Genomic DNA, 26240 nt, shown 5'->3' on the forward strand with positions numbered 1-26240 from the left:
AGTCCACTTCCTTCTCCCCATAATCTTAGCTCCCCAGTTCCTCCAGCACCACTTCCTCTGTTCTCTACTCCTCCCCTGTTCTTTCCCCCACCTCTACTCTTATTTCCTTTCTTTCTAGGTACCCCCCCCCCACTACATGCATGGTGTAAGGCTCCCTTCTGCCTGTTAGAGACCAAGTTAAAACACACTTCGCCCCCTCTGCAGGTTAAGTGGTTGCCTGTCATGTATATAGGAAGCAGAGAGATTCCTCTAACTTTAGCATCAGGTTGGTAAAGGGACTTTATTTTCCACATGGAGCAGACTTTTCCCATTTTAATCTGCACCAAAAATCAACAGCCTTGTGTCTACTGCTGCCAAGAGTATTCCCTGATTTCTGGAATTGAGAACATTGCCATATTATCACATTCCAAACAAAGAGCATAGAGTTGCATTTGATCTTGCTGTGCTACACACCTCCATTTAGTCTTTAATCCCTTTTCAGATCTGTGCATTTTAAAACGACTGGTATAGTTTATCCATAGTTCAAGAGGGAAGAGAGACATTTATTTCATTTGCTAAGCTCCAGGCCTGTAGAATCTCCTACTGAAAATTCTGAAAAACATGTACAACTATTGAGTTACACAAAAACAACCTTAGTCCATACAATTTAAATTAGACAAATATATTTTAGCTATAGACATACACGGAATACAAGCCACATCAGCACTCATCTAAAGCAAGTAGGGCACAGGTGATGCTACAACTATAGCATGAACCCTTTTTTCCCTTCTCAGTAAAGGTACAATAGATTTGTATTGATTATATCCGTTCAATGGCTTCAGCACATATAAAAAGGTGAAACAACGTTCCACTAGTTGCCCCACTAAGTGTTGTTATATCCTAGGATGAAGACCAAACACATGCTTACTGCTGCAGGTAATTCCAAATGTTGCAACAGAAGCAAACAATGCACACACATGATGAATCCATTGGAGAAGTCATTCTTTTGCACAGTAGGAAAATATTTTTCCCAAATCTGCTGCCTCATCTTTGCACCTCTAACAAGATGACATTTATTTTTTAAAAGTTTGAGATTCACAGCTTTCATCTTGCCATGTCAGTGTCTGTACATTTTGCCAGTTATTAAATTCCGAAACATTGATGACTCTGGACATAGCTGTAGGGGCACAGGAGGTTTTAAATACCTTTTTTAAGGCAAATTTTGCCAACTATGTAAATGCAATACATACATTTTAAAATCAGAGTACTAAAGTCATCACCAATATCAGAACGAGCAAATTCTTGAAGTCTGTCAAACCCAAAATGCAGTCATTTAACCAAAAAAAAAATACTGAATAAAAATAGCATATGAAAAAAACACACTTTAAAAAAAGTCTTGTGTATTAAAAAGTTAGACTAATCTCAGGACTCAGTACGTTCAACACCGCAAAGAAACTTAATCACAGTTAATTGAAGAAAGCCTTGTGGCAGTTTGAAGTTTTAACTTCATTCACAGCAAGTTTGTGCCAAGTTTAGTTCCATGTCACTTAAGTTATTTCAAGTATTTTTACACTGAAAGCTGGTTTTATTATATATTTTTTAAATTTAATTCTATTCTTAGTATCAAGATTTCTTTGATATCAAAATATTTTATTCTGCTAAATTTAGCTGGTAATTAAGTAAAATAGTCCAGAAAAGCCTCACTTTTGTATTTGAGTCATACTACATTTAAGTGACAGTAACTGATCAGCACATCCTTAAAGTTTGACACACAGGTTATGTTCAAATTGAATTTCAGAATTATATAACTAACAAGAATTCAGATGCAGGTGGATTGTTGCTGAATTACTAGCTGCAGTCCATTTCTTGATCATCTACTTCTGGCTCAGGAGGATACAACTCGTCCAAAGCCAGCTCTGAAACAGAATATCATTTTACAAATGAATAGCAGAATGTAATTTTAAACATCAGCTTCCTCAATTAATATATTTAAGTATAACAAAAATTAATATGGTTAAGAATAAGATATGAGCATAATGTATTCAAGGAAACAATAGTCTTCTCCAGAAGTCCCCGCCTATCACTCCAGCCCCCAACAAGAATACCTTTTAAAAGATTGCTACTTTGACAAAGATGTGTGCATGATATATAAACTTTCACTTTACAAAAATATTTTGAAACCTAACCTGAGGCAAGAACCACTCTGAAGAACCCTATAATTTTTGCTGAGTGTTTCCAAATGTTAGCTACCTCTGGAAAATGGTACTACCTATTTATAGTATGTATAGAATATTAGGAATAATTTTCATTGTTTACAAATTAAAGCTTATAGTTATACCTTCAAAAAGCCACTACCCTGGCAGCAGAGACAACATATTGCATTACATGGGAATGTAGAAAGAATTTTAGCATTTCCACTATGTAAGCTAGTGAAAACGAGCACTTCTCATTTGGTAAGAACGTATATTAAGGAGCAGGAATATGCAGACCACTATTCAGCAATGTCAAAGAAGACAATGTTGGCATCGGGAAAGTCTGCATTCTCTGCTGTCCTAGCACCTGAAGAAAGTGTGAAACTGATGAGGCAGGCACAATATATATATATTGTGGCATAACTACTAGATCAGTGGATTGCTAAATCCTAACATAGGAGGCAACCAATGTCAACATCAGTTACAAGATGTGCATTCAAAATGTAAGTAGAATTCATTAAGAACTACATCTATCTTTGAACATAGATGTCTATAGAAGGCCAGTAAAACATGCTGGAGATGCAGGCAGCCTTCTGCAGGAAGGCAGGTAGTTGAATCTTCTTACTAAACCCTATCCCAAATTCAAGAAGCAAACAAACCCCACAAAAAGTTGCTCTTGAGAATGGTATGGTAATGAGAATGGGATTTGTGCATTTGATTTTTAAAAACATTTACTTTCAGCCATGACCTTACCTTCAGAGGCATTCAAATTTGGAGTTTTTTTGAGGATATCTCTGACACCAGGCACAGCTTCATCGTACTGATGGAGAACTTCCAGGCAATGTTCATGAAACAGTTTATCTTTTTGAGACAGACTATGCAACAGCAAAACAGTGTCCCGTAAAAACTGAACAATTCGTTCTTTGTACGCACTCAAGTTGCTCTCAGACCTTCTAACTTTCACCCATTGTCTATGCAACATTATAATAAGTGCTTTGACTACCTGCAGAGGAAAAAAAAGTCAGAAGATTGTTTTCTAATATATTTTTGTTTTTCTGTTATTTGTTATGACTTTTACTAGAGTCAATCACAGCAAATGTCCAAGTTTTAGGACACTGTTTAGCAGAGAAATTCAAGCTTCACATTAGAAGGCATCTTTTAAAGGCTCCTAAATCACAATGTATGTTACTATAACAATGTTAAGTGGAACTTGTCTTTTTTAGTATGTTTAATTAGTTACATACCTCGAGGCTGCACTGGCAATCTGTACCAAGTAGTAAAACTGACGGACTGGAGCAGCGCACACACTTAGTCAAGAATCTAACCGTCTAGTAGAAAAACATGCAGATTGCATTACACTGAGAACTAGGCATCTGGAGACTTAGCAAACATGATTATGCTGCAAATAAAGTGGGAATGGCATTTCATTACCAGTTTCAAAGATTCCAGAGGTTTTTTTATAACTAACGTATAGATTTTTATGCAAGTCTAATAATTTTCCAATGCTACTTTACATTTTGATTCTCTTTTTAACCAGCAAGCAAAACCTCTCCAACGCTCTGGAGAAAAAGGGTGACTGTTTGTAGGTAGTGGTAAAACAATGTTTATCATCTTCATAGCACACAAACCCAAAGTCCAGCTGCCTTGTAAATTCATGTTAAAGCTACACTGACAGCAGCACAAAAAAAAAAAAAAAAAAGACATGCTGAAGTTTAACAGGGCTCAAAGTTAACTGTTTATCTCCAACAAATGCCAAGAATTTACGTGCTAAAGGAACAAAGGACAGTAGCCTACATAGCAAGCCACCACTGTCTGTCAGTACAGCAAGTTCTGCAACAACAAATCAGAGGCCAGCTTTTCCATATTAATACTTGCATGATTATGGAAAAAAGTTTGTTTTTCACTTTTATGTATGCATGGAAAGTTATCTGGCATATACTGATTGTTGTATGTAATCACATAATAAAATTAAGGTTATACTCCAATAATCCGCACTCAGATACCACAATGAAGAATGTAGTATGAGAATTTAAAACAGAATAGAAATAATCTGGCATTTATATGCATTGAGGAAAAGCCAAGTATTTTCTGAAGCAGTTACAGAACACCATGAAATTCTTATTTCTCTACCAACTGTAAAAACAAAATAAAGCGCCTGCATGTGTACAGCTGTTTAAAAAAAAAAAAAAAAAAAAAAAACCACCCCCAACTTTCCTACTCACACCAAGTCCAACAAGAGTATAGTTTTTAAAACAGTTACAGCTTAATTTCAAATAGCTCTTCCTGAAAGCAGAAATTCAGTTTCTTAATACAGGGACAGATAACTTCAATATCAACACCAAATCAGCTCTAAGGCTCACTCTTGTACACTACTGGACACTTCCTCCATTATCAGGAAATAAGCAAGCGCATGTGAAAAGAGTTTTTTATTTACCTCTTGTTCCAGCTGAAGCCAAAACATTTCAGATGCAGACTTATCTGGTCTTGAAGTGATATACATGTACAGTGCAAGAAGAAGACAGGTTTCTGAAATTCCATTTAAATAATTTAATTAATTCTTTTACTAACAAGTTAGTTGTTGATACAAATCACTTTTCTCCTAGTGAGGAAGGATGCTCAGGAGTTCGGGTGCTGGGCTGGGACGGGACTCATGAGATTTGGGTTCAATTCCTGTGTGACCCTGGACAAATCACTTACTCTCTCTGTGCCTCGGATCATCATGTGTAAAATGGGGATAATACTTCCCTACCTCATGGAGGGTGTTGTAAGGATAAACATTGCAAGGCACTCTGACATCATGGTGAGGGGACCATAAATACCTAGATAAATTAAAATGTTGGACTAGGTCCTGGAACATTGAGGTAGGCAAAGGACCTCACTAGCAATTCCATCTCCATTATGGGAGGTAAGGAGGACTTGGCCTCTCTGCATTCTTTTATACCCATACATGGATCAAAGAAACTTAAGGCACAAGCATGGGCCAAAAGATTCCCATCTCTGGCACATATGCATCAATGGTGGAATACATATAGGACAGCAAATCTCCAAGAATCACAGTTACTCTAAAGGTGAGTAAACATGAAACAAACTCCACAGCTGTTCTTCAGGACTTCATTGCTTTCTAAGTGTGAGTTACATAGGCATTTATTTATCAGGACAGATCAGGAGGGTCCAATGACTGGGATAAGTGTTTGATAGATTTTTTTCCAATAGCACACACATGCGCATGCACCCTCCCCCAACAAACTATACATAAATTTCTCATGATGTGTTAACCATTTGCTACCTAATCTTAACCTGTACTTGAAAACATTTGATTGTATATAATGTGAACGGTTAAAATAGAAATCAATTTGTATTAGTTTACAACATTTCTTCATAAAAATCCAATTTGTTTTAAATCTTCTGCCATATCCCTTTTTATATATAGAGAAATTGAAAAAAAAATTAGAGTAAGATAAAGAACAGAAAAACTTCAGAGACGGGGGAAGAGAAGACAAGGGAAGTAGGTAGGCAGAGAAGGGACATGCTTACATTTAATAGGATCATTCAGATTTGGGATGCTTTCCTGGAAGTATATGATAATTTTGAGTGGAGGTATTTCTGCTATGATATACAATTCTTTCCGTTGTGGTCAAACTTGGACAGGAAAAGGTTAACTAATTAAATTCTGCCCAAAAAGTACAAGTGTAAGAACATTGCCAGAGCAAAAAGATTAAATTAACACGATGAATCACACAACACCAACAGCTGTCTGATTTAGCATCACCTATTTTGAATGATCTGAGAGGGATCCAAAAAATTCTCCATGATTTTCTGACGGATTAGTCTTAACTGGAAGACCAAGCAGCATTGTCTAAAACGGGCCTAGTTCCTCCTCCCCCCCCCCTTTTTTTTGGGGGGAGGGGGGGAAGAAATCTGTGTTTATTTGCATTTGTTGGCCAGGTGTTAGTATTGCCATAGATCTTGGTAATATTTGAAGAAATAAAAGCAGTTCAGTTCAGGTGGGACTGGGGTAGTGGATGAGTCGGGGCCAACCTGAAGGGAGATGGCATGTTTAAGTTAGATATATTGTCACTCCTTAGTCTCTAGACTGAACCTTTCTTCTATTATAAGAAAAGGGAGGAAGGTATCCTTTTACCAATAAAATTGGCTGATCGTCAAATCTCCTTTTCCTGAGATATGGGTTTTTAAGTGCCAACTTCATTTTGAGTCGAACCAAAGATGTTCATTAATTTTTCTGTTGCCTTTTTAGCTAGTCCATTACAAATTGCTCACCCAACCAACCATTCCACAAGCAACTCCATGAATTCTGGTCCAAAGCTAGACTAAAGAGTGGATAAAAATCTGCGATCAAAGATTTTTTTAAATTTTAAAGCAATTTTTTATTTATATTAAATGCAAAAAACTTAGTTTTTAAAAATCTAAAATTAAATTTGAAATTGACAACCTGTTAGCACCTAATCTTATTATAATCTATTAAAGTAATTTATATTTATATTTCATTTAAACAGTACGTTTGCTGCTGAATTTTATAGAAAGTCAAGCCACTCAACTGCTGAAAGTCAGTGGCTAAGCACCTTGAATCAGAGTTTGTCAAACTGCAAAATCAAATTTTGACAGCAGGTGCAAAGAGAATATTTTCTTCATTTCAGTTTATTAAACTAGTTCAGTGAAATGACTAGTTCAAAGTTAAGAAACCAACTGGGAGTTGAAAAAGCAAGAAAGCTTGTTTTCCCTCTTCCAATCTATGAAAACTAGGTGTGTGAGATCTACTAGTTCTAAAATCTTGAAGGACATGGAGAACAGAAACAATCAGTTCAATTCACTAACTACAGACAATTCCTTTGTTTAATAAATCAATTAATTTTCAATGCAAAACATTCCATGAAAAACTGTTTTTACTTATGTATCCAGCATATCTAAGATAATTTTAATAAAAAAATATTAAAATGCTATTTGTGCATTTTAATTGAATTTGAACTTCCACCCAAATAGCGCTTGATACAAATTGGAAGTAAATTAATCATTTAGTAAATAAGCAATATATCTACATTCACCATTTTCTATCATCATAAAAGATGGAAAAACTACAAATCTGAGTAGACTTAAGTTAAGCTATATAATTGCTTAAATAAACATGTATAATTCAGCCTCCTACTTATGAAAAAAGCACCAATTTACCATAAAGGCTACATTTAGTTGCACATCAATGTTTTAATGGTTACCAATAAATGAGAATTAACTTTTCTTTGGGAAAATAAATACACCAATGCAAAACTACAATTAAAAATACATTATTTAAATCAAGGCTTCCTTCTTGATTTTAATCATGATTAAAATCAGTCATTTAAATCAATCCACCCCGATACAGCTACCTTTACTAAGCATTACATAAGATATGCTACTTCAGTGCATCCTTCACTAGACCATATGTGTGTGGGGTTGTATTGTTCATTAGTTAATGTATGGCTTTGGAGAACTGCTACATGGAATCCTAGTATTAGGTGGAATATTAAAAAAGGACCTTCTATCTACTTGACATTTGTAATCTAGCTAGAGTCTCAAAGCCCCAGAGACCAACAGTATCATTTAAGATCAGGTACCCATTAGAGAGAAATGGATTTTTACTTCTCAATAGCACTTTTCCATTTTAACTTTTAACAACTTAAATGTAGATCTGGAAAGTAGAAAGGAGAAATCCACATGGTTATTAAAACTTCAGATTGTTGAAAACTAGCATCAGCTGGCCAGTTCTCAGGTAATATTGTATAGTTTGCTTTTCTGGGTTAATAACTGGGGCAAGACTTAGGTATAACACCCATAATTCATACCTATAAAAATACTAAAATTTTCAACTAAGCTTCATAAATAGGAAGTTTAAGAATAATGATGAGTATGATGATTAGTAATTTCTCTCTTACCTGAGCGACAACAAAGTTGAGCAGCTAGCTTCTGGTGATGAATAAGCATGGCCAACAGCCGCACAGTCAAATGCACAACAGGCAAAGGGGTCTCAGGACACACGCAACGAAGCAGCATCTGGCTACTTAGTAAGTGCCCAAAACTTTTAAAAGGAAATCAAAGTTAGGAATTGGAAGCACAATGACTTTAGGAAGCAAATCATTTTAGCCAGGGTTTTAAAACACTAAAGTGGACATAATGACCTAATTCTCTTTTTTAAATATAAAAATATATATATATATATAATACACACACACGCTGCACGTGAGACTCTAGCCAGACAAAACACAGGTCTGCTACATAGCTATTTTTCATGTTTAGGAGAACTTGCCAGAATGCCTAAGTTAGTTGCCAGAAGAAGAATGTTCAAAGTAAATATACTTAGTTACATTTTCTAAGGGGCATCCAATCCACCCTCTAATCTGTACCTGCAGTTATGCATACAATCACTTGGAGGCCCAAATCCTTTTTAGATGTCTACTACATTTATTAAGTGGCATTTTGTTCACAAATCACATAGCAAGAGGCTACATTCTCTACATATTTACCAGTGACTCTGATCATATAACGGAATACGTTTGGGGTACTATGACAAAGGCTTGAAAAATTCTCACTTGCCAGTGGTAAATAGGATAATTTCCGCCCAGGAGCAAAAGCAGCTGTGACGTGTAAGTTTAGCAGAATCAGTTCAGTTTTGCTGCTGGTGGACACCTATCGTGTTCATGGGTAGCAGAGACACTGGTGTGATCCTCAGTTGCAATGAGAGGTAGCAGCAGAGAGAAATCTGTGATCCTCTCATGTATATAACTAATTTTTCTGTAATCTGTGTGAATTGCAGTTTTGAAGAGGGAAATAGAAATTGTTTGGAAATGTAAAACAAAGGGCATGGAATAATTTTTAAAAAACATTCTCAAGCTGTCTTTTACCTTAATAGTAACTCAACTGTTGAATTCTCAGCTAGTTTCACCAAAACCTTTAGGCTTTGATTCGTGATACTATCTGTCTGGGAACCCATTGCTGTAGAAGACAAAGCGAAGAGTTGAAGCAGTTTTTTAAACAAAGAATGTTGGCATTGGTCATTGTTAGCAGCATCTTGTGGTTCTACAGTTAGGTCTTGTGGTCTGGAATTTTCTTTTTTATCATCAGATTGATTATTGCACATGATGTTCTTCTCCATCTCAGACACTTGGGGATCTCCAACAGTGAACCCTCTTTTCACTTCAGAAGATAGCAATGTATAAACAACATCCAAGCTGTGATATACCAAGTAATAAAGAACCCCTAGAGATGTAATTGTAGTCTCTCGCAGAGTAGATCTAAAATCCTCTGTAGTGGATATTATACTTGAGTTAGTTCTAGAAGAGCTAACTGATTGGTTTTCAGAAGGACTGTTTCTTGACTTTGCTGACAACTGCAGAGCTTGACAGTATGCACTGATATGGTATTCCACTAGAGGTAAAAGATGCACTGCACCTGGGATCTTAAAGCGTTTAAGAAGGAATAATCCTCTCTCACTTTCTGCCACGTCTTCCTTGGATGATCCTTCATCCATAGCAATCAAATTCAATCCCGTTACTGCAAGTTTTTGGGCTTCTCTTAAAGCAGCAAGAGAAGGAGTTCCATCTTGAGAATAAGTTGTCCTGATGCTGGATATTCCTGTAGATCCTCTAATCAAAAACAAAATGAAATAGTTCAATACATGCAATGTACCAAAGACAGCAAAATGACCATACATATCCTTTGATCCTCTAGTTATGCCTGTTCTGCATGAAATATGAAAAATGAATTGTATTAACATGTCCAATTTCAAAATAAGATGGCTAAATCATTGTTTTATGCACAGGTGGAAGAAAGATTAGTCTACTAGAGCACTCTTCCCTACCATGCAAGCTGCATAACTTCACAATTGACCTTACCTTTAGTCCTCCCAGTAGAGTTGCTGCTAGCAGGCCATTTTTTCCTTGTCTCAGTCAGCTACATGATGAGTAAATGCAAGTCTCTTTTATATAATTTGAAAAACAGAAAATAAAATATATTTTGAAAGACCCCTTACTCCTACACTACTTTAGGTGTACATTTAAAAAAAAAAATCTACTATGACTATTTTATCATTTGCATCCTTACGTTGACAGTGGGTACTGGGACTTTTTTCCAGTGGGGAATTAACTGGGCATTTTTTCCTCCATTGATTATGTGGGGAATTAACGTATACATTTTTTATTTTATATATAATTCTCTCTATTGTACATTTTTTAAAAAGTATGGTAAATGTTCATTAGATACACTAAGTAGTAGGATTGCCAATGAAACTCAGTAAAATTAAATGGCTGCATTGCTCATTTATTTCCATTGTCTTTGGCAGAGGAACAATTTACATTTAAACCCAATGCAGGTACCTCCAGGTTTTAGGAGACATGGTAACATATGTAACCAACTGGTCATTTTTCTTATTGCACATAGTTTTGCTCAAATGTAAAAAACACCTTTGAGATTCATTTTTGTACTTTTAAAGCAACTTCCTGTCCCAAGCTTGTCTTGACCAGATGATGATGCATACAATTATTATGATAATGTCATGTCCTCTTTTCAGAATGTTCAGATGGTAGAAAAATGAACGGATGCTAGCGTTCTATGAAACCTGAAATTCTGTACAAGACTGTCACATCGTTTCAGCTGCTAGAGTACATCAAATGAATAAAAATTGCAGAGCCTTAAAAAAAGCTCTGAAATAATTAGTATAACATGGAAATAATTTCTTGAAAGGAAAAAGACAAAGTTTGGACTATTATACTAATTCATTGCACACAGAATCAGAAAGCACTCCCAGAGAAGTTTCATTTATTGGGGAAGTGGTGTCCACGGTAACATGGATTTTTCCCAGATTTCTGTTTTTTGGCCACAGGGAACAGCACAAATAGATCATGGGTAGGCTTATGCATGAAGAACTCTAATCTTCTCCCAAGGTACACATCCCAGCATTAATGTAACAAGGGTCATATGGTTTTCATCCATCTCAGCTTTAATCCTCAGCAACCTTTTACGAGCGATACATGCTTGCAGCCCTTATCTAATTTTACATACACACACACGCTCAAACCACCACCATAACACCATTTAACGTTTCAACATAAATAAATAAATGAGAGAAGCAACAGCTCACATGCTACAGGAGAGCTGAGTGAAAAATTGGAGATAAGCATCATAATGGCTCTTGCTACCTAGAACAAATGAGACATTCACTGACCAGACTACGTTAGCTTTAGTTATAGGGAAAGTCACCAAGTGATCAAAGAATTTCAGAAGACATCAAAGCCCACACTGATTTAAAGGAATCCAGCACGATTTCTGGGAATAAAGGTCACCTGTACATTACTAACTTGTAATATGTAGAAACCATAAATGAAAGGATAAACAAAGAAACAATAGGTGTTTCCCAAACAATCTAAGAGGCAGAATTATGGTATAGCAGGAAATCAGATGCAATGAAGAAAAAAATAGTCACAGGAAACATAGTAGGTAAGAACCAACAATGGAGAGGCTTGGATGAAGAAACAGCAATGGTAGCTCATAGAAAACAGGTGCACAGCCTTTAATTATGTAAATAGCTAGGGCTATGGTACGGAAGACAACTTGGCTTGGAACACTATTTGGAAAGAGACAAAGCAGTAGTACTTATAGAACAAGATATCCAAGATGAAGACACTTTAGAAGCTAATTAAAGTACACGACAAATTGATTTGTATACAATTAGAAGTCAGAGTAATGAAAAACACAAAACAAAACAAAACAAAAAGATAAAAATCAAGATATGCTCCCAAAATATAACTGCATCTAAAATGATCAGTCCTTTCATACCCATCAGAGATACAATACACATTATCAAAGAATTACTGTAGATCCTTTAAAGTTGGAAATGTTCAGGTTATCAAGTACTTCTTAATGTAATATGGCATCTAGTTATAGTATTAATATTTTAGAACCTATATAACTGCTTTGACAGTTGCAGTGCAGAGAAGCCACTTAGATAAATTTCCTCAATTATAAGCAATACTGATTAGACACAAAATTTGACAAGAAGACATTTTACGGTGACTCAGTTTTATTTGTACGAAGAGACCTCTCAATCATTAAGTCAAGGAAAACATTTGCAGGGTACAAAAACCTGCAACTATCACGCAGCAAGATCTAGAAATTGTGAGCAAACAAGTTTGGTAAGACCCTATTAACAAGAGTAACATACATGATTATTTATCCTCTGCTTAATTATTTTGGGAAACAATCTTGAGACATCAAGCAGATTTTCTAAGTGAAAAGAGATTGACCTACAAAAAGCAGGTAGGCAAATAGAAACGAGCAAAACAATCTTGTAAGCCATGCTGCAAAGACTGTGAACTTAGGCTTTTGTCCCACATTAATATTTAAATAAACTTAAAATGTACTGTAAATGTACTCCCTGCAAAGAGCACAATTTATCTCTACAGAGATAAATTTTTAATATTCCCAGCCTTTTATAGTTAAAAACTTACATGCTGAAAAAGTTAGGCTGCAAGACAGCCCCACCAGGTAGCGCTTCAGAGTGACTGCTAAGAAGATGACAGAGTCCTAGTAATGAGCCAGGGGCAATCGGGTGTTTCATCAGTGCATTTAGTAAGAGAGAACCTGCAAAAATATATAAATGCCTTAGGATGTTCTTTGCTATTCATTGGAACATGAACTAAACGACTCTCACTGAAACAAGGAATCTAAACTCCAGACTATACTATGTTTCTGGTACACCTAACAAAAATCTGAATTTAAAATTTATCTAGAATAATTTTTTCACCTTAATTATAGAAACAGGTCTCCAAACATGAATTGAATTTTTATGTCAATAGTCATCACAACAGAAACATTTTCACAGATTCCCTATCACATCTCAATTTAGTAAAACACTTTATCCAAAGGCCTAGTAACACATCTACTCTATCTAATTACTTATTTGGCTCCCATGACAATATCCAAAATCCAGACTAGGTGTTAACAGAAGTCATGCCATTCCAACCTCAGAATAAAATAGTATACTGGTAGGTTCTTAGTGTTGAAGGCTTGGAGATGCTTCTCTACTTCCTTACTGTATGTATTTGTATTAAAAAAGTATCTATTCTTTCTTCTCTCCTACATCTACTTACAGTGAAAAGCAAGCATAACATCGATTGATTTGGTGTCAAAGAAAGACACAGCTATGTTATTACACCACAGAAATTCTTCTACCCATATCTTTCCACTGGTGCCAAAGTGAAGAGTTTTGAGGAAGGTTCTATCAGTATAGGATAATATCTTCCTACACGTTCTAATTTAAGATCCCAGTCCTAATAATGAAAGCAATGAAAGAATTATTTCATCACCACCTTCCCTGAACAATAATATTGTATTTTGTATGCTCCTCAATAATGTTACTTGATAGAAACATACCAAGTGTTCCTTAGACAGCTTTTGGCTCTAGTGCTACTTAATTTCTGAATTAAGTGGATGGATTTACCTTGGGTGTTTTGTCTTTGAACAAAACTGTAAGAAACGTTTCTCTCCATCACTTCTTGCTTCACAAGTTCAGTTTCAAGACAGGGGGTCTTACTGTCTGAAACAAAAAAGTACAGTAATGTAAGTAGTAAAACCAGCTTCTTATACATTTGTAACTGTATTTAATTGGCATGCATATTCCATCAGATAACAGTTGTGATATAACTAGCAAGCACCTGGAGAAAAAGTATGATTATGAATTACATTACTTTGCTTTAATTCAGTTATGTCAAACAAAGCCTCAAGAGTTAATGCTGGTGTGGCAATCTTAAATCCCTCTGGATTAGACAGCGAGAAAGTAAACAAAAAAAGTTTGCCTTTGTTCTACAGTCTAGCCCGAGGCTAGTTCAGCATTATCATTCTACAATGATTTTTTTTTTTTTTTTTTGGGGGGGGGGGGGGGAAGTTAGTGGACAGTCATCTTTAGTTGTCAAAGAGTGAGGATATAAGTGAACTTAAATTTTCAGAGTGACTATGCAGTCCTCAAAAATACTTAAAACGCTTTTATAGCTCTTTCCACTTGTCAAAGTGCTTTAGTATGTAATCAGTGACACCTCTGGAACTCCGTGCCCGAAGTTACAACTGAGACTAAAACCATAACCAGATTCAAAAAAAAGATATTAGCCACTTATATGGGGTAACAAGAAAATTGAGTGTTCTAACAGTACTTGCTAAAAACCCGGTGTTTTGAAATGGATTTAAGTATTTATACTTAAGGTTATTGCAGGGTTTCTTGCACTTTTCTCTATAGCAGCAGGTATTGGCCGCTGTTGGTGACAGGATACTGGACCAGATGGACAACTGCTCCGAGTGAGCATAGCTGTTCCTATAAAGGTTAGTTGATCATTTGGCCATTTGCAGATCTGGGCAAATGTCTTATCTTTTTCGTTTCCTGGAATTAATCTGTGACTCTGCCATGTGTGCATTCCTTCACTTTACACTACTGTATTTAGTTCTTTGTTTTCCTAGCTTCAAATTGTCTTTTAAAGTGTTCTTTACCCATCTACATCATGTTTGAAAATATTTATTTTCAAGAAGTAGATCAGCTATTACACCCTTCTGGCAAACTTTTGCCATATTAGCAACCTTGGAGAAGAGATGAAATTTTAGTCACTGTTTGGATCTTGCAACCCTTACTCTCATAAAGAATCTAATTAGTAATTCCATGTACTTCACTTAGAGAGAGCAGAGTCAAATCTCTCAAAGTAGAGTTCTCCAGCAGTCATGTACTCTTCTTATGTCCAGCAACTGAAATTAAATACTATTAATAAATTATCTCCAAATCCATACCTAAGTAGCAATTGTGTAAACAAATCTCCCAAATCCTTCATTAAGAGTTGTTAAACACACAGAATACATACATCCCTTCTTTTTTGAAGGGAAAGAAAGACCAGGCTCTTAAATGACAAGAGATACTAATCCAAAATTCCAGAAAGAAAAGTTAAATAAGGTAACTATTTAAGAGGTAAAAACTTGTTTGGGTTTGTTTTTGTTTTTTTTTGTTTTTTAAAGAAACAGAAAATGTGTGTTTTCTTTTTCTTTAAAAGCTAAAAACAAAGAACTAAGACAGTGCAGAAAGCATAGTCACTTTTATGCAACTTGCACATTTAAATCCTTGCCTTTCAATATAAAACTTCCACTAGTACTAACAGAAGTTTCATCATTGACTGACAGCTATATATATATGCCCTTGAGATTGTACATGAGGGCTAGAGGAAATTTCATCCATAGGGAGTTAATACAAGTAGCTGCAAAGAAGAAAATAATTTTTTAGTGTAAAGCCAGAGTAGGTTAATGTGGTAAGTGAAGAAGGGTCCTAGAAACTGTTCAGACACACAGTACAAGACAAATATAAGCAACAGTGATAAACCTAAAGCTTTACATCTAGCTAATTTATGGATGCTATAAAACAGCCTTACCCTCCTTGTTCAAAGAAGTTTCAGCAGGCAAATTTGCTGCATAACTGGATAGTTTAAGGGACATGTCAGCGCTGAAAGTTTCTTTTGTAGGAAAAGATCTTTTTCCAGTCTGGAGAGAACATCCTTCCAATTTTACAATTCTGGAGGGACTCTTCTGAGGGCTAAAAGATTAAATCAAATGCTTGGATAAAGCACTATCTGTGTTGTGTTCATTTCTAAATGTTAATAATACGAAGCATCACGCTTTTTTTTAAATACACATTTCAGAATTTCCACTAATTCTGATGTGTCAAAGATATTGCATTATACACACTAATTTACTCAATGACAAAAATTGCACATTTTGACGGGTTTGCTAACAGTTTGTGAAATCATAAAACAAGTTATTCCACTAAATACACGAATATACTGCCTTTCCACCTGTATTTACAGTATTGTTAGTGTATGTTATTTACACTTCAATCACTTAACTAGCTGGAACATAATCCATCTGAAAATACATGTTGCTTTTTGGGCCATGCATGATGCAGATGCTGGCTGAATAAGTCAAACTTATTTTGTGGGGGGATGGAGGTCAGTTTACTGCAGAAGGTCAACAGGAAAAAAAATCTTTTAAGACAGGCACTGTGGAGCAATTCACAGGAAAGCATCTCATCTTCTGTGCTCTACAACTTCCTGTTATGGATCCTACTGCCTCACTGGTTGTGGCTGTACAGGCACGTAGTATACTCCAACATAAAGTCAGAGTAACTCCCTCAAGCAGAAAGCATCAAGAGGTAAAATATTTGGGTCCTGGTCCGGCTCTCTCAATTTAAAAACAAAAAAGGCACAGTGAACTTTAAAAACCCATCGTCAAGAGTCTGCGACTAGTGGGGGCCAGAGCAAGAAGAGAAACACCCTTCCAGGCTAATGAAAGAAGGCACTACAGTAGGTGAGCTTCTGCAACATGGGGAGGACTTCCTACTTCTCCCCAAATAACCATTTCTTTAGGCAGGGAGGGAGAAGTAGGAGCATCTTTGCACATAAGCCTCTCCTAGCTGCAAGAAAGGCCATTGTGGGCTTATGAGGCATTCAGATAGTGTAGATAAGCTGTTTTCACAGCTTATGGGACCAATTCAGCCAAGTAAGATAGCTGCATATGAAACCACTTTTTCAGAAACAAGCAGAAAAACAAAACACATGTTTCATGATCAGAAGAAACAAAGCAGCTCAGCCAAACTAAGAAACAAGATAAATGTGCTATTGATTCATTGTATATCATTTCTCTTTTTTCTCCAGCTGTCCCTCTATTCCCCACTCCCTTCACAGAGCTCTGTGGGAGTTTTCTCTAGGGAAGAGGAACTACAGACAACAATGCATGCACTATGGTAAGAGTTTGAACCCAGAACATTCCATACTAGAGCAATTTTCCATGCACTAAGTGAATGAGTTGTCTTTTACCTTACGAAAGATCCTGGAGAACTGAACAGTTTTTAATCTGAGTAAGAAATATTTTCATTGTATCAAAACTATGCTTTGAATAAACCTGAAAACACAAATTTCAATAAACCTAACATTTTTAAATTCACAGTAAAGGACATATTTTAGCTAGAAGCAACTTTAAAATGAAAAAAGACTAAATCAGAGGTTTATACCTTTCAGGCTTTAGCTTTGTTATTTTATACCCTGGATAACTAATTTTTATACACTTTATTTGTTCATGTGATGTTTGTGCTGCATTTGACAAAAGAATGATAGTGCATTGTAATTTTCAACAACCTCTGCTTTTTCCATTTGTATGTGAAGAGAGCCTGGTCACATTCTTTCCCAGCATAGATCCACTGAAGTCAATGAATTAATGCCAGTAGAGAAGTTAGTCTGAAATGTTTAATGAAACTCCATAGATTAAATAATTCACATTTGAATTTTCCGTCTTTCAAAACTATTTGGTACCTGGCATTTGTAACTGGTGGAGTAACAGGCTTGGTTCTTTCAGAGTTCTGAAGCTTTGCTCTTAATTCATTCATTTCTGCATCTTTAAAGAGCAACTCTGACTGCAATGACTGTATCTGAAAAAGGCATACAAGTGAGTAATTTTGCATTAAACGCTATCTAAACTGGAAGAGCAACAAACACAGAATCATAAAAAGAGAGCTAGTAGGAACCTCAACAGGTCATCTAGTCCATTCCACCCTCTGCCTCCCTCCTCCCAGTGCTGTGGCAGAATTAAATATATTTAGACCACCCTGACAAGTGTTTGACTAATGTGTTCCAAAACCGCTTGAATGTTTGGGATATTATAGCATAAGTTTGTTGACTTTTGACCCTTGACTTGAGTTCAGATCAGAAATAATCATTTATATCTTAGAAAGAGTTAAGATGTTTGCTAAATTAGTGCAAATGAAACTAAAGCTATACTGCAGATAGGAATAAGCAAAGAAACAACCATTATTTTAAAATGGGCTTTGCAGTGAGTCTGTTATCTAGTATTTAGCCTGAGGCCCACTGGTAGTAATACTGAGCATAAAGCCACATTAAGCCTAATAAAAGTTCACATTAGTAATTAACCTTGGTCAGAAAATTTAGCAATTTATATTTTTGAATATATTTTCTAGACTGCAAAGGTTTTATTTAGCCAGACCTCCTTAACTGGACTGTACACAGAACCTTCTGTCAGTACAAATGCTTACAACTGTTTCAGAACCCCCAAAATGGATAGCAGGATTGGCAATTATGAATTTGGTTTTGGAAATAGGTGGGTGTAAGGAATAGGTAGCTAAAAAGGGACTCAAACCCAACTCAGCAGGACCTTGGGATAGATTGATGGTGATAACCTTAACACTAAGTCTCATCTTAAGGGGACCCACAGATCCACGGATTCATGAGTATACATGATGGGGATTCTGCTGTCATTATCTTGTTTTTCTAGTTCTGTGATTTTGCTTATATTGATCATGGTATTAATAAAATTAAGAAGTCTGTGTAGGTGTCACCAATCATCTTCTTGAACTCTAAGTAGTCACCAAAGAGCGAACCTGTTATTATAGTGACAAATGCTTTCTGCACCCCCAAATTAATCATAAAGTTACAAGTTTCAACTGTTGTTTGAGAAGCTTTAAGGTAATCTTCCCTGTTAAGTCAGTGCCAAAAAAAGCTTTGCTGTGGCGATACTTACTTATGCTAACCATTCACCTTTTGCTCAGCACCACCAACCCTCTCACATGTATATATAGATTACCAAACTACTAAACCAAAGACTACAGTTATTAAATCACTGCAACCTAAGAAAAAAAAACATTCAATTCACTTGTATGATGTCCCAGCTGAGAATTATTAGATACAATACAACCAAACATTGGTACAGTAATGCAAATTCACCAGGATGGTTACAGATACTAGCTGTTACTCAAGGCAGGACTGCAGTAGACGACGTGAGTAGTGGGGTAAGCAGCAGCAACAAACTTTCACAGTGGTTTGGGGGAACTGTGAGGATAAAGAAAGTTAGAGTTTGACTGTAGAATCAGAGATCCAATGCTATTTAAGTTTTCAGTTATGGAGCTGTATTCTAGTGTGATTGTTCCAGGTCCTTCCAAAAGCCACTTGAGTGTCACTCCTGTAGTTTGTTAGAAGAACCTCTCCAGTGTCTCCCTTGGAGGAAGTTATCTCACAATTTAGTTGCTTCCATTTTCCTATATGTAACTTTGTTGCATAAAAAGGGTATACACCCAATGAGAGGAAAGTTTGCTTTAAATTGCCCTTCTCTTTACTAGGTAATGATCGTGACTTGAACAAAATAGTAATCAAACAGTTGAGCTTTTCCATATAAGAAGTTAGACAGCTATCACAGAAAAACACACACACAAAACTACCTTTTTGGAGAACTCCTTTTCTTTTTCACCTAGTGTCTGATCTTTTTCCTTTTCCAGTATCCTGTATGATCGTCTCTGTTCCTCCATAGTGGACTCCATCTGCAGCATTGAGTCCCGCAAAATTTTAATTTCTCCATTTTTAACAAGGATTTCGTCCTGTATTTCTTTCAGCTGCAAACAGAGCATGCCTATAAGTAGTTTACACCACTGACACTGTGAATTCAGTCCAGCCAAAAACAACAGAAATCACGATTTAGCCCAGAGCTGTTCTCCCAAGGAGAAACCTGATTTGTTTGTTAAGCAGACTGGCCTTTTGCAGATCCAGATATTACACAACCAAGGTGATTAAAGAACCTTCAGCTGGACTTAATCCAAAAGTCACAACTAAAATCACCACAAAAAATTGCTATAATAAATTGTACACCATCCAGATTAGGAAAAGAGAGACAATTAACCTTTTGTTTAACTTCTTCATGTTGTGTTTGCAGTACTTCAAATCCAAATATGTCTTTATTTCGAATATCTTCAGTGCCATTTTCTGGTAAAAAGAGGGAATTCTGATATCAATTCCACTTTGAAGCATGTAACAAGTTATTATTGATAACATTTCAACAGCTCACTTTTTTATTATTAATCACCACATATATTCAAGAATTATATTTTTTATTGGTAAATGTCTGTAAACATTGATTTCAAGGTACACAGAGAAACAAACGAAAAATATTTGTCGAGTTTCATTTAAGCATATTTACTCTGTATAGTTTGACATGTGATGACAATTGGTGTTTTAACGGTTATAAAGCTTTAACTTTTTGAATGTCAACATCTACTATCATTAAATAATACTCACCCGCACCTACCCCCATAGCTTTTCACAACTGTGAACATTTAAATTGAAAAAAAAAAATGCTTAAAAATAATCTTCCATTGAAATTATAAAACAAATAAAAATTGAATTCTGCCAAGCCTACATATAAACATTAGCATTTTGGCACCAACTCAAGAAATTGATACTTCTATTTCCACAACTATGCATTAGAATTTCTTTACTCAAAAAAATGTATTCTCTCTCTCTCTCACTCTCTCTCACACATACACACACACAAAATCAGGGCGGATAAAAATTGACTTTTTAAAATTTTAAATGAGATTTTTATTTTGTCATTTAAATTATAAGCGTTTCTTTTTTAAAATAAGCCTATCTAAAAGGAAATCTGAATTTAATACAAAATATGTTAATACCCAATATTATTATAATTTCAAAATATTTAAATAAATAAGTATGCTGAATCCAGAAGCCTCTATCAAAAACTTAAGTTGAAAAGTGCTTTTCTACATAAAGAAAAAATCAAGGGGGGGGGGGGGGGGGAGAAGGAGGATATCAAGTTTTGGAGATCAAGCTTTATAAATATGGCACAATAGATTATGTGCTGAATTAAGGGCTTGTTTTGGTTAATAAAAATGATATGCTGTTTTGTGTGTTTAATTTAATTCCATTTACCATCCTAATGCAACTTGACAAACCATGAGCAAAAAGTTAATTATCTGGTAAATAAGCAATATATCATTCACTATCTTCTAATATACTTGAAGTGTAAAATTAGTTAATAAAAATCTGAAAACATTAAGGTATATCACTGCATAAAATAATGTATATCATTATATGTTTACCCTTCTAGGTAGCAAAAAGATGTACCAAATATAGAGTGAAAGCTCCACTTCATTATAAACCAACATGTTTTAATGGTTATATCAACTAATGAGAATGCATCTTTCTTTAGAATATAACTGAAGTACAAATGGAAAAGTTGATTAAAATCAATTACTTAAATCTAGGCTTTCCACTGGAGATTTCAATCAATCCACCCTGTTTGCAATACCTCAGACTATTGAAAAGAATTGGCCACAGGTTAATTCTCCACCACTGAGAACTTCTACAGCAAGATTGGCTATTTTTCTAAAAGCTCTGCTCTAGGAGTTATTTTGGGGAAGTTCTATGGTCTGTGTTATACAGGAGATCAGACTAGATGATCACAATGGTCACTTCTGGCCTTGGAAACTATGAAACTAGAATTTAAACATCTAGTTTACTTTTTGATATTTATCTTGATTGTTTACTTTTTGAATTTGTCTCAGAAAATGAAAGTTGTATAAAAACAAACAAACAAACCAAAAAACTTATTCTATTTTACTTTTAGGTTCCCATCCACTTCAGCATGTTTGGATTACAAACACTACTGGATTTTTAATTCATGCAATCACTTATCTTGGTCTTAAGTTTGTAAAAGATTATTTTCTCCTACCCCATTCTCATACACACCACCTATATTTTGAGCCAAATTTAATAGAAAGTGTTCTTTAAGTGTACACATTGTTATCACAGGTATTCAACTAGCTCAGAACACCGGGTATTCTCCAGTGCCCATCCATCAAATATTAAACTGGTATAAACCTGGACCCTGATCTTGTGACTAGCTCCAAGCACCAGCACAGGGTTTTGACCACAAAACAGAAGCTTCAGGGTTAAGGATCTATTTAGCTTTTATAAATTCAGACACTGACCAGCAGTTAAGGCTAAATTCCTAACAATTAAAATGTTTTCTTTTACATTACAGCTTACTAGGACTCAACTGGCAGGCACTCATACCTGAGATATTTTCCTCTTATTTACTTGGTGCTATATAAACTATGCATATGGCACCAATGAAACACAGCCTCCAGACAAGCGGCATATTCAGCATGCTGTACCACTTTTTTGGGGGAATTGGGAAAAGAGTGAACTTTCTGGTCAAGACACAGGCAAACTTTTACTCACAAAAATGCTACCTTCCACATACTGGTGAAAGAGTCAGGAGCATGGATATTCTTGTCTTATCCAAAAGACTCCATACATAATAAAGTTACACAAAATTCAATTGACCTACTCTGAAAGGATGTAGAGCTGATTAAACTCTGCTAGGATTTAAAAGTGATATTCTTAGACCACAAGTAGATTTTCATTAATATTACATATGTTATAAAGAATAGTGCGGATAACAGTTGAGGTTTGTTTTGACCCAAAAAAGTTATTGAACAATGCTCACGAGTAGAAGATCCCACCTATTTAGAGGATTCAAGTTTGTTATATATTTATGAACGTCACCTTCCCTTCTTTCCTAAAATAGAATTTAAAAATCACTTGTGAGTATGACAGGTGCTCAATTCGAACCACTAGCCTACACATGTGAGTGTGTAGGCTAGTGGTTCGAATTGAAGTCTGGGAAGCCAGCTCTCCTGCTTTCTAATTCCATTTCTGCCTCACACTCACTGTGCGACCTTCAGCAAGCTACTTCACTGTATTGTGCCTCAGTTTGACCATCTGTCAAATGGGTACAGTAGCACCTGTTTCAGATGCATTGTGACACTGAATTGAAGCTTGCTAAATTGGTTTACATTCCTTAGATAAGGCGTTACACATACATAAAAAAAACAGTACTATCATATCAAAGTGTGATCTTTCCAAAATTACCACACCTATAAATATTTGGAGCACAACTTCTGGGTACTTCTTACTTAATGCTATTTTATCACATGTAGTCACATTATTTGCCAAGCTCTAACTAGTTCTTCAAGACATGTCATTAGATGTACATACCAACTCTGAAATGTTGACAGTAAAGTTTTCCAGAAACTAAGATTCCCCTGAGATTAGAATATTTTTTCCACTGATTCTGATAACTCGAGATAGCTTCAAGAACCTAAATGAACATTTCAGCAACAATGACATTTACTTTTGGGCTGAGATTAAAGAAAATACTCAAAAGATAATTATTCTAGACATTTTTCTAGCATTGCAATCCGCAGACCTGGAAAATAAAGAGACACCCAGGCATTCACATCCCCAATTATACTCCCGTATTCCAGACTACACATACCAAACTGGTCTTTCATATTTTTTTCAGCACTGGAGGCAACATTCCATTGTTTAATATTCACAGACTTTTGGTTGGTGTTGTTTGGGGCTAAGGATGGTCTGGCATTCTGCTCAGGTTTCTGGACGTGTATTGTTCTAGAAAGAGTATTTGAATCTAGAACTTGTGATAAAGCTTGTGAGGCAATTATATCTATTTCTTCCAAGTCATCAGCTGTGAAGTCATCATTGTCTCCAAAAGGATCTTCTGTTTGTTTGGACTTTGACTCAAAGCTTTTGTAACGCTTGTTTGGTGGAAAGCCATCTCGGTGGTTTCCAATACATCCTCGACTAGTGGATTCTTGATAAATAGAAGATGAAGCCATAATCTGTGCCTGATCCACACCGTATAATATGGAGCTATTTCTCTTCTTATTCCCAAATAATGAGTTCACCGACATTCTGTATAAATATTTACCCTGTGAAACAAAATGAAACATCTTAATGCTCAAAAGACCTTTTTCCAAATGAAATGTATTCCTCAAAATACAAACAATTGAACGTATGAAGAAACAAGTGTGCTATCACACAGTGATCTGGATTCAAGAGTCTCTAGCACAGTCCCTCACTAACTGATTGGAAAAGATGAAGTGATGTTGCAAACTCCAGAGCTTCCCATCCTTTTGGAAAGGGATTTTAGATAATTTAACACAGAGCAACATAGAAAAATATAGAGCAAACATAGAAAAATATTGTTTTATTGCCACCAGAAATGAACAAAAGAAACAACTCTAGTTTTGTTTACATCCATAAGAAAAATGTCATTCTACAGAATACTAGTTAAATTTCCATGGAAATTTTACTATAGGACTCCGAGAGGAGCACATCTATGAATTGGAACAGCCAAACGCCCTTTAAAAAGTGGAGGGGGACAGAAAAAGGAGGAGACATGCCTCTGTGCTTTCCAACTCTACATAAAGCTTCATGCCCTTGAAATTCTGCATTTCATGTTTTTCAAAAGCAAGACACAATATGGTCTTATTTTTAGGATCTCTGTGTAACATAAACATGAACATAAAACTGTCACAGTAATCTTAAAAAATGCAAAATATTTTTGAAGCTGCATTAGATTCTAAAGCAATCTTGTGTCAAAATTAGCTGATACATAGATAGGCTCAGCTAACATTCTGAACAAAAGAATGTCTGGTAACACCAGTACAGTTTTATTTTGATTCCCCCTCAGTTAGAAAAGCAGCTCTCTGACATATGCATAGTAAAACATTATCTGTATACTACTCTGATCTTAAAGTTTAGAACACACTAAAAATGTTTAAATGCTTAAAAATGTTTAAGATGCCAAAGGACTCGCTGTTTTGTTAAAAATGTTTAGTTTCTTGATAGTTGTCCCCTTGGTATCAAAGTACCCATACATGACATACACCAACTAGTATAGACTTCTCCAGTGCTGTAGAGATCTGTTTAAGAAAGCAACATTTAACTCTAAGGCCTATTCTATACTAGGAAATTAGGTTGGTATAACTAAATCAGGGGTGTGAAAAATCTGCAACCCTGAGCAACATGGTTAAGCCAACCTAACCACTGGTGTAGACAGCATTAGGCCAAGGAATGAATTTTCCCACCAACCTAGCTACCACCTCTCAGGAAGGTGGAGTATCTACATCCACAGGAAAAGCCCTCCTGTTGACGCAAGTAGCTTCTTCACTGAAGCACTACAGTGGTGCAGCTACGCCCATGCAGTTTTTTAACTTAAGTGTAGACAAGCCCCAATCATTATATGTTCTTTAAAAGATTTGTAAAAATTAGGGGCCTAAGTAATTTTCCAGTGTCTCTTTAAATAAAAAAGTACAACATTAGGTTGAGTATCAAGAAATATTCATTTCTATAAAACTATGAAATAGGTTCTCCCAAAGGAAATGCTAGAAACCTCATTCTGTTTGGTACATTCAAAAATACATGGCATCCCCCCCAACCAACCCTCCCCTCCCAAAATCACAAAACCAATACTATAGACAAGGGTATTTTAAAGTAGATAACCTAAAAAGTCTTTCACATATCTGACATTTGAAAGTACTACTCAGATAAGAAAGACATATAATTAGACTTTCTTTGACATCAGTTTGCTTTTGATACTTTCTGGATTGCCTTTGCAGTAACACGAGTCAGATCATATCACGATTATGTTAAAATCTCTAATGCAGGACATTGAAGGTACATTATTCAGTTCAGTTACATGACACAGAAACGTTAATGGGGCAGATAAAAGTAATTCATAAAGAAATTAAGGCCCCTGTCACTATAAACAAGGTATTTCTAATCACAATGACTGGTTTTGAATTAACTCGGATGCATCATCTCTGATACCATAGCAAACAAGCCAACGAGAGCCACTTCTGCAGGTCTGACAGATGCCAAAACAAGTCAACCGGGTCAGCGAGAGCCAGGCAGGGCCCTGCAGTCCGTATTCAAAGCTTTCCGTTCGGATCGGATCGGATCAGATCAGATCCTCTAGGACACTCCGCCGTTCTTGCTCTTCCCTCCGGGGAGGGGCTCCGCGGGCACGCGGCTGGGATGCGGACGCTCACGAACAGCCGGCAGAGCTTCGCTTTGCACAGTGCCCCGAGGGCAGAAACTCGTGTGTGTGTCACGGACGCTCACGGGACAAGACTTACGACGAGCACCGTCCCCCCAGCGGGGGTTTAACGCTGTCCTAGCGCCGCTGCCCGCACCGCCTCCCCAAGGCAGCCCCTGCCCAGGAAAACACACCGCCCCGGCCCGCGTCCGTTACCGCGCTGCGGTCCGACCTCGCGCTGCGGTTCCCATCGGCTTCAAGCCGCCCGCCGGCCTTGCCAAGTTCGGACCGCCACTGAGTCTC

General features: G+C 36.2%; 1 protein-coding gene across 4 annotated transcripts; it reads right to left on the minus strand.

Annotated features, from left to right (window-relative positions):
- Positions 1–261: 261 nt before the first annotated feature.
- ATRIP (ATR interacting protein) lies at positions 262–26236 on the minus strand. 4 transcript variants are annotated; one of them, XM_067568155.1, is made up of 14 exons: positions 26170–26236; positions 23373–23826; positions 19914–19996; positions 19459–19629; positions 17543–17658; positions 15611–15771; positions 13654–13749; positions 12662–12794; positions 9062–9802; positions 8096–8238; positions 4606–4697; positions 3416–3499; positions 2925–3174; positions 262–1895 (listed from the first exon to the last, which is right to left on the minus strand). In XM_067568155.1, exons 2-14 carry the CDS (start codon positions 23806–23808, stop codon positions 1828–1830), a joined length of 2574 nt encoding a protein of 857 aa, XP_067424256.1. In that variant the 5' UTR covers positions 23809–23826; positions 26170–26236; the 3' UTR covers positions 262–1827. The 4 variants fall into 4 exon arrangements, with proteins under 4 accessions (XP_067424256.1, XP_067424254.1, XP_067424257.1 ...); XM_067568153.1 differs by having other exon boundaries at positions 26154–26218; XM_067568156.1 differs by lacking the exons at positions 262–1895; positions 2925–3174 and having other exon boundaries at positions 3417–3570; positions 26154–26218.
- Positions 26237–26240: the final 4 nt, after the last annotated feature.

The sequence above is a fragment of the Emydura macquarii genome, unplaced genomic scaffold (genome assembly GCF_026122565.2).
Source record: "Emydura macquarii macquarii isolate MOO-44397 ecotype Brisbane River unplaced genomic scaffold, CSIRO-AGI_Emac_v2 contig_2846, whole genome shotgun sequence".
NCBI lineage: Eukaryota > Metazoa > Chordata > Testudines > Chelidae > Emydura > Emydura macquarii.